The 17,817-nt window shown below is 35.9% G+C and overlaps 1 protein-coding gene across 1 annotated transcript in view; it reads left to right on the top strand.

Moving 5' to 3' along the window:
- The window catches only part of ANTXR2 (ANTXR cell adhesion molecule 2), a 208,238-nt gene that overhangs the window by 106,501 nt on the left and 83,920 nt on the right, over positions 1–17,817 (top strand). Inside the window, exons 13-14 of the mRNA XM_072623281.1 lie at positions 13,795–13,839; positions 15,527–15,619. Coding sequence (XP_072479382.1) covers positions 13,795–13,839; positions 15,527–15,619 — 138 coding nt within the window. The remainder of the gene's footprint in view (positions 1–13,794; positions 13,840–15,526; positions 15,620–17,817) is intronic.

The following is a 17,817-nucleotide window of genomic DNA, read 5'->3' on the forward strand; positions in this document are numbered from 1 at the left end:
GCACTTATTTTGGATGACTCTGGCTTCATGATGGCTCTGTTCTAGTTATTTCCCATCATCCCCAGTCCTTGGCACAGTGACTGGCACATAGTGACTCCTTTATAAGAGTTAAATGACTATTGACTTTTATTGGGTCTATTATGAGCAAAGTTTAAATAGAAGAGATATTCCCAATTGAATATATTGTTTGTGTATAACACTCTGTTGATTGCTGGACACTGTAGACCACTTCAGGGAATTTTCAGTGGAATTCATTGCCGATTAAAGTTGTCCTAGCCATCAATTGGGAAAAAAAAAACAACACCAAAACAACTATAACAATAAACAACTTAAATGAAAAGGAAGTATTGCCCAGATATGACATGCAGTTGAATAGATATCCTGTTAATACATATGAATTGGACTCAGAATCTGATACAAAGAGGAAGAATGAACCCTATCACATTTAAATGATTGTGATCTTTTCAGTTGCCTTAAGTTTTTCACTACTCTAGAATCTGACTTTTTATTTTTTAAATACCAGTGTACTCCAGTGTTGCTATACAGCTATACATTGTAGAATAGCAGGATCTCAAAAGAAATGAAATTACCAAAGAATGAATGAATGAAAGAAAAATAAATAAAGCATTTAAATGTTTACTACTTATCATAGTCACTGTGCTAAGTGCTAGGGGGACAAATGCAAAGCTGTATATAGGAAAGAGAATTTTGGTGTGGGGATTTACAGGGGTGGTGAGTTGATTCATAGGGCAATGAGTTGACATCTTTCTAGAAGCAGTGGTACTATGGATTTGCTTGCTATGCCAAGCCCAAGAGGTAGAATTTAACTTGACAGAGTATAAAGGTAAAAGATGAATTTGTCTGGGACCTGGTAGAGATAGTGGACTAGGTAAGTTTAGATTCATTCATACATCAGTTAAAATCATTAGGACCCGGGATAGGAGCTCCAAATAGAAATTAACTTATTTCTCCAGGGTCTGAGGACATGGATTCTGGAATATCTTGGAAAAATGAATGATGGGTAGAACATTTTACTAAGGATTAACGTAAGCAGTGGCATAAATGACATCACAAAGAATTCATAGGGTAGACAATGAAGTAGATTGGTCATGTATTAAAAGTATGATGAAGGGATCAACTGCTACCTTATAGTTATGAAATATGAGAAGAACTAAAGGAAGCTTTGTGGTTTACCAAATAGATAATCTTAGGGGGACTAATTGAAAGACATGGAGAGGAATGGCAGAGGTTGAGAATATATTAATGAATTATGATTTGTACTCACATAGTAATAATAACATCAAAAGATTATGGAATCATTGAACTATCAATGAAAAAATCAATGAAATTGTGAAATATTGTATCAGGCGTTACTCTTTCTTCTGTGCACACCTTGCCCATGCAAGCCTATGGTATATAGATACTATGTGAGCTAAGAAAGAACATTATAATTTTAGTTGAAAGAATTGAGTTCTGCAAGTGAGACATTACAACGGACATTAGAACTATAGTCGAAAGAACTGGGTTGAGGTTTTTTCCTTCATACTTGCTCCACTATTAGCTAGCTATCTTGGGCAACTCTTGTTAAGTCTGTAACCCTAAATTTCCTGATCTGTAACATAATACTTGTACTTGATACTTGATAAAGTTATTGATTTGATCAAATGAAGAATATAAGGAATGAGTTTGTAACTCTGAGCAGTATACATCTATTTGTCATTACTGTTCTATTTCTATAAAAAGAGGGTTTCTAAATGACTTGAATCAACCTGTTCTCAATATTCCAGTCATGTACTGCACTAAGTACTGGGGACACCAAAAGAAAGAAAGACACATATTGATCGATTACTTGATAGTATGATACAATCAAATAAAGGCTACTTTGTGTTTATGTTTTAATACTTGACTTGTTCACTTAAAAATAGGGGAGATCTGGAGGTATTTTTGGGTGGCAGAGAAGATACCAGTAGATAAGGAGATGCTCAAAATAAGAGATGGAGGAATGGTTAAAGGAAACACACTTCACAGGAATACAGGAGGGGATAGGATTAAGAGCACAGATAGAAGCTTTTGTCTTGGCAAGGAGAAGGACCATCCTTATCCCTTTCCCCAAGATTAGAATAAAGGAGAAGAGATTGGGGAAATGTGCTTAAAAATGATTAAAAAGATGATTTCATATAATTTTAGGAAGATTTGTATTAATTAATGCAGAATTACATGAGCAGAACCAGGAGAATAATTTATATAATAAAAACATTGCAAAGAAAAACAACCTTGAAAAACTCTAGAACTCCAGAGAAGTGACTAATTGAGAATCTAGAAGACCAGTGAAGAAGCATGTTACCCATTTTCAGACAGAGAAGAAAGGGATTCAAGATGCCAAAAACAACACACATTGTTAGACATAGTTGCTGTATTGATTTGTTTTACTTAATTTTGGTTATTCATTGTGAGGGATTTTCTTCCTTTTTCTTTAATTGGCGGAGACTTGGGGAGGGTAACTGTAAAAATTCCAAAAGCAGAAAGGAAGGAGAAAAAAGGGCATTGAAACATTCTAAACTGAACAGAAAGGAGTTTTGAAGGAAGCATAAACAAGCAGGACCATTTTCAAAGTAACTGGTTGAATTAATTATATACTGTAAGAAAATTGACCTGATCATTGAAGAAATTTGTAGTTTTGTCTACAATGTATGTTCTATTTTTAATATTTAAATTTAAGTTCACACTTTTTAAAGTTTAGATTTAACAAGAAAGGAAAGGGAAAGAGAAAGATGGAAAGAAAAAAGAAAAGGAAGAAAGAAAAGAAAGATGAATGATATAGAGAGATTTTCTTTTATGAAATAGAAAAAGTAAGACTCATGACAGATGACTTCTGTTTGAGAGGAAATCCTCTGCTAAAGAGGAAGGGAAGAAGGATAATTCAGGTAGCTTTAAGAGAGATGTTTTAGACTAGTGACCGTTGACAGTGTGACAGTACATCAGAAGGCTTGCTTTGAAGCATTGAGGGTCCAGTTGAAATTAGATGACATAACTTTGTTGTTGGCCAAGTTGGAACTTTATTCCATAGCTTTACAGAGCACATGCATAACAGCAGAGAAGGCCAATGGTAGAGGTAACTCCGAGTTTGGGATAGGACAAAAAGACAAGGAATTCAAAAGTAGAGGGGTAGGGCTATGAAAAGAGGAAAGTGAATTTATACTTAGGTCATTTCACTAGGTGTCCAGAAAGGCTGTCCCCATATGGGCTATCTTACCCCTTCCCCCTTGCCCTTTTACCCCTTTCCCTGATCCACGTGTTCTCATAACTCATAACCAATCCTGGACTGTTGGACACTGGGAAGAGTTGCTATCTTCTGGGGCCACTTGTCTATTCCCAGTATTTGAATGAAATGGAAGTCAATAATTCCATTCCTTCTGATGACAAGTAGAGACAACAGACCATGCTATTGGCCCCAGCCTTGTTATCTTAATCGCTTAAATAACCTAAGGATCTCTGAGTCTGGCAAGCAGTCAGCCCCATTTAGGTATTTAGGGCATTGAGTCCTCTCCATGTACCCTGCAGCTGAGTGTTCTTTTGTGTTTTATCCCCCAATTAGGATGTGAATTTCTGGAAAGTGGAGAGATTAGTTTTCTTATTTGCATCCCCTTGTACTTAGCACAACGCATGGTACATAGGAAGTCTTTACTTTAATGTATGCTTTGTTATTAATTCTCATTCATTTATGACCAAACAGTTTCAAATAATCACACGGTTTCAGAGCTTCAGCCCCCTTATTTACAGGTTAGGAAACTGAGTGTCAAAGATGCTATGCTTCCTGACTTGTTCTTTATTATACAGGTAACAAGTGCCAGAAATAGGAGTGAGACCAAGATCTTCTGCTTCCAAATCAAACACTCTCCTTTACCGTGCTTCTTCCATAAATGTTAGAAGTGATAGAACCACTTTCCTCTACTTTACTTTCCCAGAGTTCCTCAGTCTTTAGCAAACATCGGTAGTCTCTTCATGCTCAGAGAATTATAGGTATTGCATATACAATACATTTTAATGAGAGACCATTCTAAAAGTTGTCATTTGGAAGCCAAATTTTCTTGTTTGAAGTGGAGCTTTCACAGGAGGAGCTATCTCATCAGAGCTCTATAGGATCATTTCCGTGGCTAGCAACAGCTGTGCTGTACTTTCCAAATAGTAATAACGATTCAACGTTGCACTTCTTTTTATTGTTGAAGAGGGCTTATGGCACCCTTATTGAGTTACATAGAAATCAGCCCGATCTTTTGAATGAGCAATAAAGCATGAGTATTTAAATTTTTAATATGCTGCCTTTGCACCATTAATTAAAATAATTTATGTTCTGTTACTTCTTGAAATAGAGTGTTATCTTAGGACCTATTGCTTCCATGTTGTTGACTTCCAACAAGCTCTCATTTAAACTGAACAGAACACCAAAATAATCTCTATCCTAGTTTTTTGATTACAGAAATGTTAACTCATTATAATATTTTCTTATGATTTATTTTTCAATCCCCATCAGATATTTTGAAGCAATTTATCATTCTTTTTTCTGATCAATTCCTTACTTTAAGAAAAGATGTCTAAATGATTATTTCTTCAAAGCTATAAGAAAGGAAAGGGAGGATATGAGATAACCTAGTGTTTACTTTGGTCTTGGAAACATCTAATTTCATTTGATTCAGAAAAAAAACTAGTACTTCCTAACTATTAATCGTTATAGAACTTTGTGTTTATAGAGTGCTCTTCCTCTTCAAAGCACAAATGCTATGTCTTAATTTTTTTAAAAAGGAAAAAAAGGGATATAAAATAAACTCACGTAAATCATTACCATTTCTATAAATTACCAACCATGCTCAACAAGGAAAGATAAACAATGAAATTCTATTTAAAATAACTATAGGCAATATAAAATATTTGGGTGTTCATTTGCCAAGACAAACCAAGGAACTATCTGAACACAATTACAAACCACTTATTGCACAAATAAAGTCAGATCTAAACAATTGGAAAAATATCAATTTCTCACGGGTAGGCTGAGCTAATATAATGAAAATGACAATTCTACCTAACTTAATTTATTAATTCAGAGTCATACTGACTAAACCGCCAAAATATTAGTTTATAGAACTAGAAATAATAGTAGCAAAATTCATCTGAAAGAACCAAAGGTCAGGAATATCAGGAGAATTAATGAAAACAATGCAAAGGATGGTGACTTACCCATACCAGATCAAAAACTGTATTATAAAGCAGCAATGATCAAAACTATTTTGGACTGGCTAAGAAATAGAGTGGGGGGGGGGGTCAGTGGACTAGATTAAGTACACAAGATACAGTAGTAAATAATTATAGTAATCTACTGTTTGTTAAACCCAAAGACTCCAGTTTCTGGGATAAGAACTCACTATTTGACAAAATCTGCTGGGAAAACTGGGAAATAGTGTGGAAGAAACTAGGCATAGACCAACATCTTATACCTTATACCAAGATAGGGTCAAAATGGGTACATGATTTAGATATAAAGACTAATACCATAAGCAAACTAGGAAAGCAAGGAATAGTTTACCTGTCAGATCTGGAGGAAGAATTTATGACTACACAAGAGAAAGAGAACATTATGAAATGCTAAATGCATAAGTCTGATTATATTAAATTTAAAATATTTGATTATATTAAATTTAAAAGTCTTTGAACAAACAAAACCAACATAAGATTAGAAGGAAAGGAGAAACTGTGAAACAATGTTTACAGCAAATGTTTCTGAAAAAGACCTTATTTCTCAAATATATAGAGAACTAAGTCAAATTTATAAGAATACAAGTCATTTCCCAATTGATAAATGATCAAAGGATAAGAACTAGTAGTTTTCAGGTGAAGAAATTAAAGCTATCAATAGTCACAAAAGTGCTCTAAATCACTATTGATTAAATGCAAATTAAAACAACTCTGAGGTGTCACCTCACACCTATTAGATTGGCTAACGTGACAGAAAAGGAAAATGATAAATATTGAAGATGTGGGAAAATTGAGACGCTAATGAATTGTTGGTGGAGTTGTGAACTGATCCAATTACTCTGGAGAGGAATTTGGAATTATACCCAAAGGACTATAAAACTGCACCTACCCTTTGATTGAGCAATACCACTACTAGGTCTACATCCCAAAGAGATCATAAAAAAGCGAAAAGGACCTACACATACAAGAAATATTTACAGCATCTCTTTTTGTGGTGGCCAACAAATATAAATTTGGGGGATGCCCATCAATTAGGGAATGACTAAGCAAAGTTGTGTTATATTAATATAATGGAATACTATTGTGGTATAAGAAATGATGAGTGGCAGATTTCAGAAAAAAAAAAAACCTGGAAAATCTTACATGAACTGATACTGATCAAAATGAGCAGAACAAAGAGAATATTGTATACAGTAATAGCAGCATTGTGCGATGATCAACTATTATTGACTTAGCTCTTCTCAGCAATACAATGATCCAGACAACTTCAAAAGACTCATGACGGAATATGCTATCCACATCCAGAGAAAGAACTATGGATTCTGCATGCAGATCAAAGCACACTATTTTCACTATTTTTGTTTTGTTTTTGTGACTTTTCCCTTTTGTTCTATTTCTTCTTTCCTGACATGACTAATGTGGAAATATGTTTACATTATGCACGTATAACCTATATCAGATTGTTTGCCTTCTTGGCGAGAAGAGAACGGGAGGGGGAAAAATATTGAAACTCCAAATCTTATAAAAATGAATGCTGAAAACTATCTTTACATATAGTTGGGAAAAAAAAATACTATTTACCAGAAAGAAAGAAAAGAAAAAAGGGGGAAAATATTTTTTAACAATTTTATGTGCATGCAGAGATAGCTGTTTTATTGGCTTACTACACTGGCTGATGGCTAGGGCAGTCTTTTTAGTTACTGGCAAGAATCAATTCTGAAATCCTACTTCATCTGCAGTCCTTGTAGAGTATCTTTATTTTTTTTCCCTCCAAGGCAGTTCACTGTTGACAGTTCTTTTCACTCTTCTCCCAATATCAGAACATATGATTGTATCAAGCTGGCTCCAGGCTCGAGTGCTGACATTTTCTAGCGCAAAGAATGCCCACATCACTCGAACATTTGAAAAGTGTTAATGAGCAGATCAAAAGGACTGTTGCCTGAAGCAACTGACTTTTTTTTTTTAAAGAAATCGGCTCTCCTCCAAACTGAAATCTTCATTCTTTCAGCTAAGTAGATGAGATGTGAGTCTCCCTGATGATGATAATAACAAATAAAAAAAATTGGAGAAGAATCAAACTCTACATATGGTTTATAAAGTGGTGGAAGTATTTTCCAGAATCTTCAATGCAACACTGAAGTATGCTAAGTGGAAAAAAAATACTGGCAATGTTGCAATATTATGCCTTTTAAAATCTCCAAATTCTCATAAATTATAGTACATATGAATACATGTATTTTTGAATTACCAGTGTCCTTATATTACACTGTAACATAAGAGTAACATTCTTACTGATTTTTTCTTTTATAATTCATTAGAATTTAGTACTGAAATTTCACTTTATTCTGAATCATTTTTTTTAATAAAGAAAGGGGGCACTTTTTACCTTTCTTTGGCAAATATTTTATTTAATAGCTCACTTCCTAGAAGTGGAGAATTTAGGAGTGGAAGGTACCTTAGAAATCATGTAGTTAAACCCCTGTGTTTGACAGATGATAAAATTAAGGCCAAAGAGGTTAACCATGTGACACTAGATAACAGTGGTCTGGGGTCCACAGAGCCAGGAACGGTGCATTTGGGATTTAGATCAGGTCCTTGAGTTCCAAATCAGCATTATCCAATGGTCAATAAACTCTTACTTCCCCTTCCTAATTTCCCAGTCCCTGTGATACTTAAGCCCAAACTCCTGGAGAACAAACCTCCTCCAAACCCTGCTACTCTTCTCTCATCTCAAACCTTTGTTTCTTCAATGTTCTGATTTCTGTCAATTTACTCCTTCCACTGTGCCTTCTGGAACTTGTCGGTTATAATAATTAATTTTCCTTTTCTTTTAAACTTCTTTCTGTCATGCTCTTTCCATCTTCTGGTACTCACTGAGACCTTACTCCACATACATGAAACTGCATCCCTTACCATTTTTTTTCTGGTACTCTAATTCATTATTTTCAAAGATGGAGTGAGAATATTCCTTGTTTCCCATTGCCTCTTTCAGACTCACCCTCTTTTGCCATCATTTAGCAGGCCCTTCCTCCTTTGTGGTTCAATCTATCCAAATTTATCTCAAAATCTACATCCCTCTGGTTCTTATCTACTGACCACCAATAGGAAATTCTTCTTCCTGTATCAGTGAATACAGTGCCTGACTTTTTCCCTACCCTATCACCCACCTAGAGGGCTTCAGCATGCATGTCAATGTTCTGTCAAGCATCTTAAGCTCCCAGTTCCTCAGTTTTCTCAACAGACCATGATCTATTTTTCATTTCCACCTCAGAATCCCACAGAGAAGGTTTTGATTTTTATCTCACCATCAAACAGAAATGGTGTTCTACTTCCATGATCAAAAAAAAAGCGGTGTTCTACTTCCATGATCTGAAATTGGTGCAATCCAACTGTAATCCAATCTAGCCTTTGCCAAGGCTGGAATGGAAGAAAATACAAACAGGGATTATGATGAGCATTGGAAACTTGAACAGGTGGTCAGGTTTATCTTTCTACTCTCCCCTTGGGATACCATTCTCAGCTGAGTGGCTTCCTCCCTAGGGGATTCAGAAGACAGGAAACTTTTTAACCACCAAGAAACTGGGAGGATTGGAGGAGCTCTTTAAGCAGTAAATTAATGAGCAATTAATGAATAGCTAATGAAGGTATAGTCTAATGGGAGTACCTCAGAATTTCTGACAATTTCAGAGTTTTGTCTTCTTCACTGGTTTATAGAGGATTTGCTCTTCCAAAGGCAACTGAGTTAATTACAAGCCCAAGATGGAGATTGCCCTTTGTCACCTTTTAGGTGGATTAAATGAGAAATCCTACACACAACCCCATAAAAATGAATTCCCTCTGAAGCCAATTCATCAATAAATAACAGCAAGAAAGAGGTTACTTTTAAAAAAAGAGATGGGTTTATTGCACTGTGTTGGGTTTTTGCTTCTTCCTTATGTCCTCTCCCACTCCCTCCCACCTCCTTTAGCTACATAGATAGTGTGCCTTCTGGGTGGAGTAATCCCGACCTTCATCTTTGGACTTCCCCTATCACACTTTCTTATAGCTCTAGATAGATTGACTGGTGAAGTTTGAACAGGAGATTGGGGCAACTGTCAGCTCAGAGAGGTACTCAGGGAGTAACTGACCTGATGCAAGATGATGGGCATTTATTTGACAATAGTTTTCATAAGGAACTATGGTCCAGGATGAGTAGACCCTATTTAATCTGGGATTTTTTGGATAAAAGTAGGTCCCATCTTCTGGAGGAACTGTCCAGCTTTGCCTCCCATCAGTCTTCAGTGACCTGAATACTCATCTGTTTTTCTCTCTTCTAGGGAAGGTGATGAGGTCCTCAGGTCACTCCCTGATGTTGTTGGAGGCTAGTCCTGGCACTTTAGTCTTTGCAAGATAGGGAAGAGACCCCCCTCCCCCCCCCAAACTACTCCTTGCTGTGCTGGGTTCTGATCTGTCCCTTCTTTCTCCTATGAAACTATACTTTGCATGTGACTTTCTAGCTTCTCTACAATGTAAGATTCTGCTGGTATTTTTTTGTTTTTGTGCAGCCCCAGACTGTGTGGAAGAATTCATAGGTCATTTTCTCTTTTTAAAAAATCTTTATTTCTGAAGAATTTATGAAGAAACTGGGCCCTTCTGGGTCCTAGCATGCTGTCATTTCCCCCTAATCTTCCCTTCTAAGGTGATGAGAACAGTTTTTTTAAAGGAAGTTCAGTATTGTAGTGGTATGTACCATGGAATGAAGGCAGATGGCAAGGCCGGAGATGGTTATTATGATCCAGGGTGTGATTTGGTGAGGGCCTGGATGAGGGTGGTGACAAGGTGACTAAAACAAAAGCAATATATTTTCATGAAAGAGAGTTTCAGCTCTTACTGTCCTGCAAGACAAATGTGAGTCAAAAACATGACATAGTAGGCATAAAAGCTAATGCAATTTTGGTCTAGAATAGGACCACAGTGGTAATTAGAATTAGAGAAGAGACTTCTCTCTACCCTGTCCTAGACAGACCACATCTGAAATTTTTTTCAGGAATGAACATCACATTTTAGGAAGGATAGAGATGAGGGAGGGAATAAGCATTTATAAACTGCCTACAATACATGTGACTATATATTGTACCAAACACATTACTAATATTATCTCATCTAATCCTTACAACAACCCCAAGGATATTGTCCTCATTTTATAGTTGAGGAAACTGAGGAAAGTAAAGCTTAATTATTTGTTCAAGGTCACATAACTAATAAGTATTTGATGCTAAATTTGAATTCAAGTCTTCCTGTCTCCAGATCTAGGAGTCAGGTGTAGGATGCTATCCATGGTGCCAACTAGTTACCTAGAAAGGTGAAGTGGAAAGAGTGCAAAACTTGTCATAAATCAGCACCATCCACTGTACCGCCTAGCTCCTTCATTCTTAACATTTAGATCTATCCTAAAGTATAATGAGCCGTCCTGAGAGTAGTAAGTTTCTGCTCACTGGAGAATTCAGGTAAAGATCATCTCTTGACCCAGAATATTGTAGAGGAGATTCTACTTCAGTTCTAGATTGGACTTGATGGGCTCTGTGGTCTATAGAACTCTGACCTTCTGTAACATGTCACAAGGAAAATACATAGGATATAATGACTGATAAATCAGTCAATCATTAAACATTCATTAAGCACAGTGCCAGCCACTCTCTTAAATACTGGGGTTACAAAGAAAGGTCAAAGACAATCCCTGATGTCCTGGAGCTTGCTAATAGGAGAGACATCATACTAATAACTATGTTCAAACAAGCTATATACAGGATGAATTGGAGATACTAACAGAGGAAAGGCACTCAGATTAAGGCAAATCAGGAAAGGGTTCCTTTAGAAAGTGAGCTTTTACCTAGGATTTGGAGAAAGTCAAAGAAAAGCAGAAGAGATGAGAAGAGAAAGCATTCTTGGCATGGGGGACAGCCAGGGAAAAGGATGGGAATTTAGAGATGTCTTTTTAGAGGAACAGCAAATAAGTCAGTATTATTAGATTAAAAGGTATATATGTTGTGTTGGGGAAGGTGAAGCATAAGAAGTCTGGAAAGGTTGGAGGGGGAAGGGTATAAAAGGAGATTAAAGACAAGGAAAAAATAAAGTTTATGACTGAGACTGTGGAAATGGTGCCATTGGCAGGTATATCTGGAAGATAATGAACTTATTTTTTGAACATATTTAATTTGTTGTAATAGCATGATATTCAGGTGGGAAAGACTAGAAGTTAGAAGTATAGTTATGGAGTTAAAAGTGTAGAGGTCAGTGCTGAAGGCTGATAAATGGATTGTTACTTCATTTGTAAAGCAAATGTGACTATAGCTTGCAGAACTGAATCTATTTGCATTTTTTCTGGAACAATTTTAATGTATTTTTGCTTTTCATCCCCATTTTTAATTTTTTCAGTCTTTTCTATAGTTAGTTTGTGATGTTTCTGAGGAAAATGAGTGAATGACCACATGAAATCTTGTCTTATAAAATTCAAAGGAATCTTGACAGGCTGTCCATCGAGTTGAAAAAATAAGATGAGACTTAATGGTATTGGAGTTAAAATAAGTCAAAGTCTTATCCTTGGGTTAAAAAAGCATCCATCTCATAAGCACAAGACAGGGGAAGCATGACTAGATAGGAGTTCATCTGAAAAAAAAAGTCTGAAGGTGTTAACGGATTGGAAAGTAAATAGGAGTCAGTGGGATGTGGTATCCAAAAAGTGGATGCAATCCTGGGCTATAGTTAGAGAGACATAGCCTTGAAAAAGAAAAAAAAAGTGATAGTCCTTCTGTATACTCTGTACAGATCACATCCAGAATATAGTTTTCTTTTCTGACAATGCAGTTTGCTAGTGAGATTGTCAAGCTAGAAAATATCCAATATAGAGCAACCAGAATGGGGAATGATTTCAAGTAATCAATATAAGGATCTAGGGATCATTAGCCTGAAGAAGAGAAGATTGGGAGGTATAGAGGGAAAGGATGGAAGCAGACATTAATATTGTGCCTACTATGTGCCAGGCATTATGCTAAGCACTCCACAAGCATTATCTCATTTGATCCTCACAACAACCCTAGGTCTGTGCTACTATTATTTCCATTTGACAGCTGAAGAAATTAAGTGAAATAGAGGCTAAGTTGCCCTGAGTTGTCTTGCCCAGTTTGGAAGTATCTAGAAGCTAAATTTGAACTCAGGACTTCCTAACTCAAGGTCCAGCACACTCTCCACTGAACCTTAGCACGATAGCTGTAGTATAAGCATTTGTTAATGAGGATTTGAAATTAGTTTAATTCTATGTGGTCCTAGAGGGCAGCCTTAACGGGAAAAAGTAGCAAAGAGCCAAATTTGTCCAGGAAAACAGCAGCGAAAACAAAACTCTCTGAAGTAACTAGAACCATCTCATTAGGTAGAGCCAGCTGTCCTGGATAGGACATGGCAGCTTTCCCCTTAGTGATTCTAGAGCATAGGCTGGCTATCTTGTCAGATATATCACAGTAGGATTCTTTTGGGTGGATATATTTGGATAACTGCAGAAATAACTTCCAACCCTGAAAACCTATGACTTTGGGGATATGATCCAAAAGAAAAATGGTTTTAAGCTTTTTGATACGACTCTGAACATAGACATTAAAGGAATGTCATACATAATGTTATTATATATATATTACATAATTCAAAATCTTACATGTAAAGATTGTCAGTTAAGCTTAACCTCTGTCTGCTGAGTTGTATGTAAGTTGATTTACTTATGTTCTTTGAATGTTTCTTAATTTATGGTATTTGAGAGGGAAGAAAATGTTTTTAACTCAGGCAAATCTAAGCTGTTCTCAGCACATCCTTCACAGTGACTTGAAAAATTCAGACCTTTTATAATTAAAAGAAAATGAGATAGAAGGCAGTCTATTCAATGCTCAACTAAGGAGATACACACACACACACACACACACACACACATATATATATATGTGTATATATATATATATATATATATATATATATATATACATATATCCTATGTCCCCAAATATTAGCACTTAATAAAATAGATTGAACAAATAGTTTAGACATCTGGGAAAAGACATATAAGTTCCTAAAGCTACTTCATACTTGTCACTGGGTAAGGAATTTTTCAGCATCTTAGCATGAAGGTCCAGGAAAAGACAGTCCAATTTAGGCTTTAGGCTGTATTTCTGCTTACTTATAGCAATTAACTGCATATGATTTCATGAATGGAGATGAATGGCAAACTACATGCAATTAATTATTTTTAAAAGGGCTACTCGCTTTTTTTAATGCTTGCCCCAAAGACTCCTTGTCAACAAGTTGATTTTGATTGATGGTAAAAGCCAAAGGAAACTAGAGTGTTGACTTCTATATGATCTTAGTGATCAATAGCCAAGGGAGCTGACATTTGTAATTATCATTAATGAACAAACATGGATGAATCATAGCAGAAGGCTTCTACCGGCAAAATCTGCAATTAGATTTGAGCATCTTTGCTTGTATTACTATTTTACTTAAGCTTTCTGTCTGATGTTCTTACCACAGGTTATCAAAGATCCTCCCCCACCACCACCACCGCCACCCAAAGAGGTATGTAGTCATTGGTTATTTTATATGGTTTCATGTAATTTTTGATTGTTTTTCATGATTTATGTGTTATGGCTGGCATTCAGATACATTATACTCTAGTTTTGTTTAAAGAACCCCAATTATATTCATACCATTTAGGAATAGAATGAATAATATAAAGTTTCATAGGTCAATTTTTATTTGTCTCAAAAGTTTTATAGTTTCCTGCATGTAAGAAACAGTAAGAAGCTTTATGTACTGAGAAAATATAGATTAGGATGTCAGATTCAAGATAAGGTAGAGTTTTAGCAAATCCTAATGAATCAATGTCAAAGTTCCTGAAATTACTCTTTCAGAATAATAAAACAGAAAAAGGCAGTAGTATCTGCAAATCTTTTTAGTCTTACTGGTAATCTTAAAATACCAACTATTTCAAAATTGACTTTAGTTGACCCACAAGCATATTGTACAACGTTAATAGCATTAGTGTTAGTGAAACAGGTATTCTTTTATTCTACAAAATTTCTTATGTTTATGGTTCAGTTTCATGTAGATCTACTACATGAAATTATCTTAGATCATTATATTTCCTTACTTTAACTCCTTTTTGCTTTCAAACAAAAATTGACTTAAAAAAAGATTTCTGAAAATCAAATGTTGTCTTTTTTTAAATGACAAAGCAGTGTGATTAGAATAAAAAGGAAAGATGGAATCTTGGGGAAGGGAGTAATACTTTTGACCTCTACCACTCACTTGAATGAAGGAGTTATTCACTTTTCTAATATCACAGCCTCCTTGTGACTGGTGAAAGTTAAGACTTAGAAGCAATACTTTCAGCCTAGGCCACAGGATAGAGAAGATGGAAACAGGCTTTCCACTCCTTCTGACCTCCAGATGTTCTTTGGCATCTTTTAATTGAAAAGTCTTAAGATATGTAGACAGACTTTTATAGCCCTTCTCAGCATGATGTTATAAGTAAATAAAATATGATACATAAGATGACCAAAGAAACCAAGTATGTTGAGATAAAGATGTTAATATTTTTTTTCCCATTCAAGGCCATGGACCCTGGATTAAGAACACTTGCTCTAGAAGTTCTGAATGTCTCTCTGTTTTTTTCTCTTGGTCTGTTTTTTCCTCCATATCTCCTATTCTCTTTTATTCTGTCCTCTTTCCCTTCTCCTCCCTTTCCATGTGTCTGTTTACGCACACACACACACAGAAAGAGAGAGAGAGAGAGAGAGAGAGAGAGAGAGAGAGAGAGAGAGAGAGAGAGAGAGAGAGAAGGAGGGAAGGAGGGAGTGAGGGAGAGAGAGAGAGGTAGAAGGAAAGATAAGGGGTGGGGAGAAGACAGTGTGTCATAATGGACAAAGCTAATAATTTTAGAGCCAAAAAGATTCAGGTTCAAGTCCCACCTAAGAAATTCAAACACACACACACACACACACACACATATACATATACGGTATATATGCACGTCAGTATGTATGTAAGTGTATATGTGAGTGTAAAATAGGTATGTATACATGCATAGATACGCAAGCACTCCAAAATACGTTAGAGTCTGAATATTCATGACCTATCTACCTGTTTGATACTCATAGCTGTAACATCCCAAACTCACATTGGACTGAATTTGTGGATAAACTTTTATAAAACTTTATTATAAGAAATTAAATGAATTATTTTTTCTTTTACGTTTACCCAGGAAGAAGAAGAACCACTGCCTAACAAAAAATGGCCAACAGTAGATGCTTCCTATTATGGAGGTCGAGGAGTTGGAGGAATTAAAAGAATGGAGGTTTGTACTATTTAAAACAAACGAAAAAGTAAACTGTAACATATTTCTGAGAAAAAAATCAAAATCTGTCCTTCCAATTTTCTTCTATTCATGCTATCCCTTTATTAGTTTTAAAATTCTTTGTGAAGGAATTAATTTCATTAATAGAAGAACAGCATTACTAATTCCACTTAACCAAGGACCCAAACAGAATAAGTCTTTTGGGAGTATCAGCATTTCAGCTCTGATGCAGGGAATACTTGGAAACAAGGAAATTGATGAGATATCAAAGGAGCCTGTAACTGTAACGCTGCCCATTTTGGTCTCCTCTCCTACCTCCATTCACTTTCTCTTTTGCCTCACTTACACTGTAGATTGTACATTTTATCTCCAATTAGATTTTAAGCTTCTTGAGAGGAGTGTCTAAATGGATTTAACATCTTTCCTACATTTTTTGTTTGTGATGGAAACAGAAGTGGAAGTAGAAAAAACAAACAAGCAAAAAGCAAATTCTCTTTCTTATTCCTGTTAGTTCAAACCTGGAAAACACATCACTTGAAAAAATATTTTAGATGAAATAGAATCAATAAAAACAGTATCAAAGCATAAAGATGAGAAATACTTATGGACTGAAGAACAAGCCATAATAAGGTGCTCTTCAGGCTGAGGTTATGGACTTTGATCTGGTGCTGGCTTCTCTCCAGTAATTCCTCCATAACCCTGCTTTCTGGCAAGCATCTCATGACTATTATAAGGGCAATTTGCACGAAAACAGGATATAAGAGTGCTAGATGTTATTAACACTGCTGAAATAGCTCATCAGTAATACATAATAACTTCATGCTTTTCTCCCACCAAATCACAGGGGGAAACTTGCTGGGTTCTTTATTTCTATCTTTGAAGTTACTTCATTTTCAATTATTTCATTTGCCTGCAAATTCTCTACAAATTTTAATGGAAACCAAAGAAAATTAGCAGAGATCAAATTTCAAATTTCTTGTTTCCCTCTGTAATGGAAGAGCCAAATATACCAAATCTGCTAGTTTTTTCCCCCTTTTAAGGGCCTTTATTCTTTTTTCCTCTAATTCATCTGTTAATGATTTTGAAAAAGTCCTCACTCACTTCCAAGTTCTCACTAGGAGGTTTTGAATGGAACAGCAAACACTGGACTAAAAAAGGTGTGAGTCTGTGTGTATGTGTGTGTGAGGATACACACAAATGTATACACACATATGTGGAGACCTGTGGGGTGTGAGTGATGCTAGTTTATGAACTGTGCAATCAGGGATAAGCACACCAACACCCCACCCCCAATCTGCTACTAGTGAATCTCTTTATATGCTTTATTCCAACTTTATTCTTCAGAACCACTTTAGTGGGTATGATCTGGAATATTGTCAAAATATACAAAACTTTTAAATATTCTCTCTTTAATTGGCCCAATCCCCAATTTGGAACAAAACAGGGGAATCTCTTCTTTCACGAGTTAGTTTCCTTTCTCCCAATCTCAAACCACAAAGCTATTGGTTTAGGAAAAACAAAACATTGTTAATAACTATGTAATTTATTAACAGTATCATATAGTAAACAAATATAATGAAACATTAAAGCAAAGCATAGAAGTTGGGATAGAGATCTCAGTCAGAGTTGCATGTGTGTCTTAGGAAAGTAGGGGAAATAAGAGTCATGGACTGAACTTTGCTATTTGCAGTAGTCAAAACTGCTGTTTCAGCTTCATCGCAGCGCCTATCTTCCCTTCTGGAAAATGCCCATTTTCTCATCTCTTATTCACATGCTCTTCTGCTTGCATATTTCTCTGTCTCCCTCTCCCCCTCTCGTTTCCTCTCTCTCTCCCTTTTCCTCCCACTTCCTTTCTCTCTCCCTTATTCCATCCCTCCCTCCCCTCTTTTTCTCTCTCTCCACCTCTCCACCCCTTCTGATTACTCCAACTCCAAGATTCTCTTCCCTAGCTAAGTTGTCCAAAAACTCTGTGAGCCTATTAAACGTATAGCATCATTATCCACAGTTACTGTGATCTTATATTTTGGCAACCCAGAGACACATAGAATATATATAAATGTGTATATTATACTTACGTATATACACATATGTATGTAAGCATGGGCAGGACAGAAGATTTCATAGATGTTTGGAAATCAAAGTGAAGAAACATTCATTTCTGTTCGGGAATGGAACCTTGTAACTTACAGCATTAGGGA

The sequence above is a fragment of the Notamacropus eugenii genome, chromosome 7, assembly GCF_028372415.1.
Source record: "Notamacropus eugenii isolate mMacEug1 chromosome 7, mMacEug1.pri_v2, whole genome shotgun sequence".
NCBI classification, from domain to species: domain Eukaryota; kingdom Metazoa; phylum Chordata; class Mammalia; order Diprotodontia; family Macropodidae; genus Notamacropus; species Notamacropus eugenii.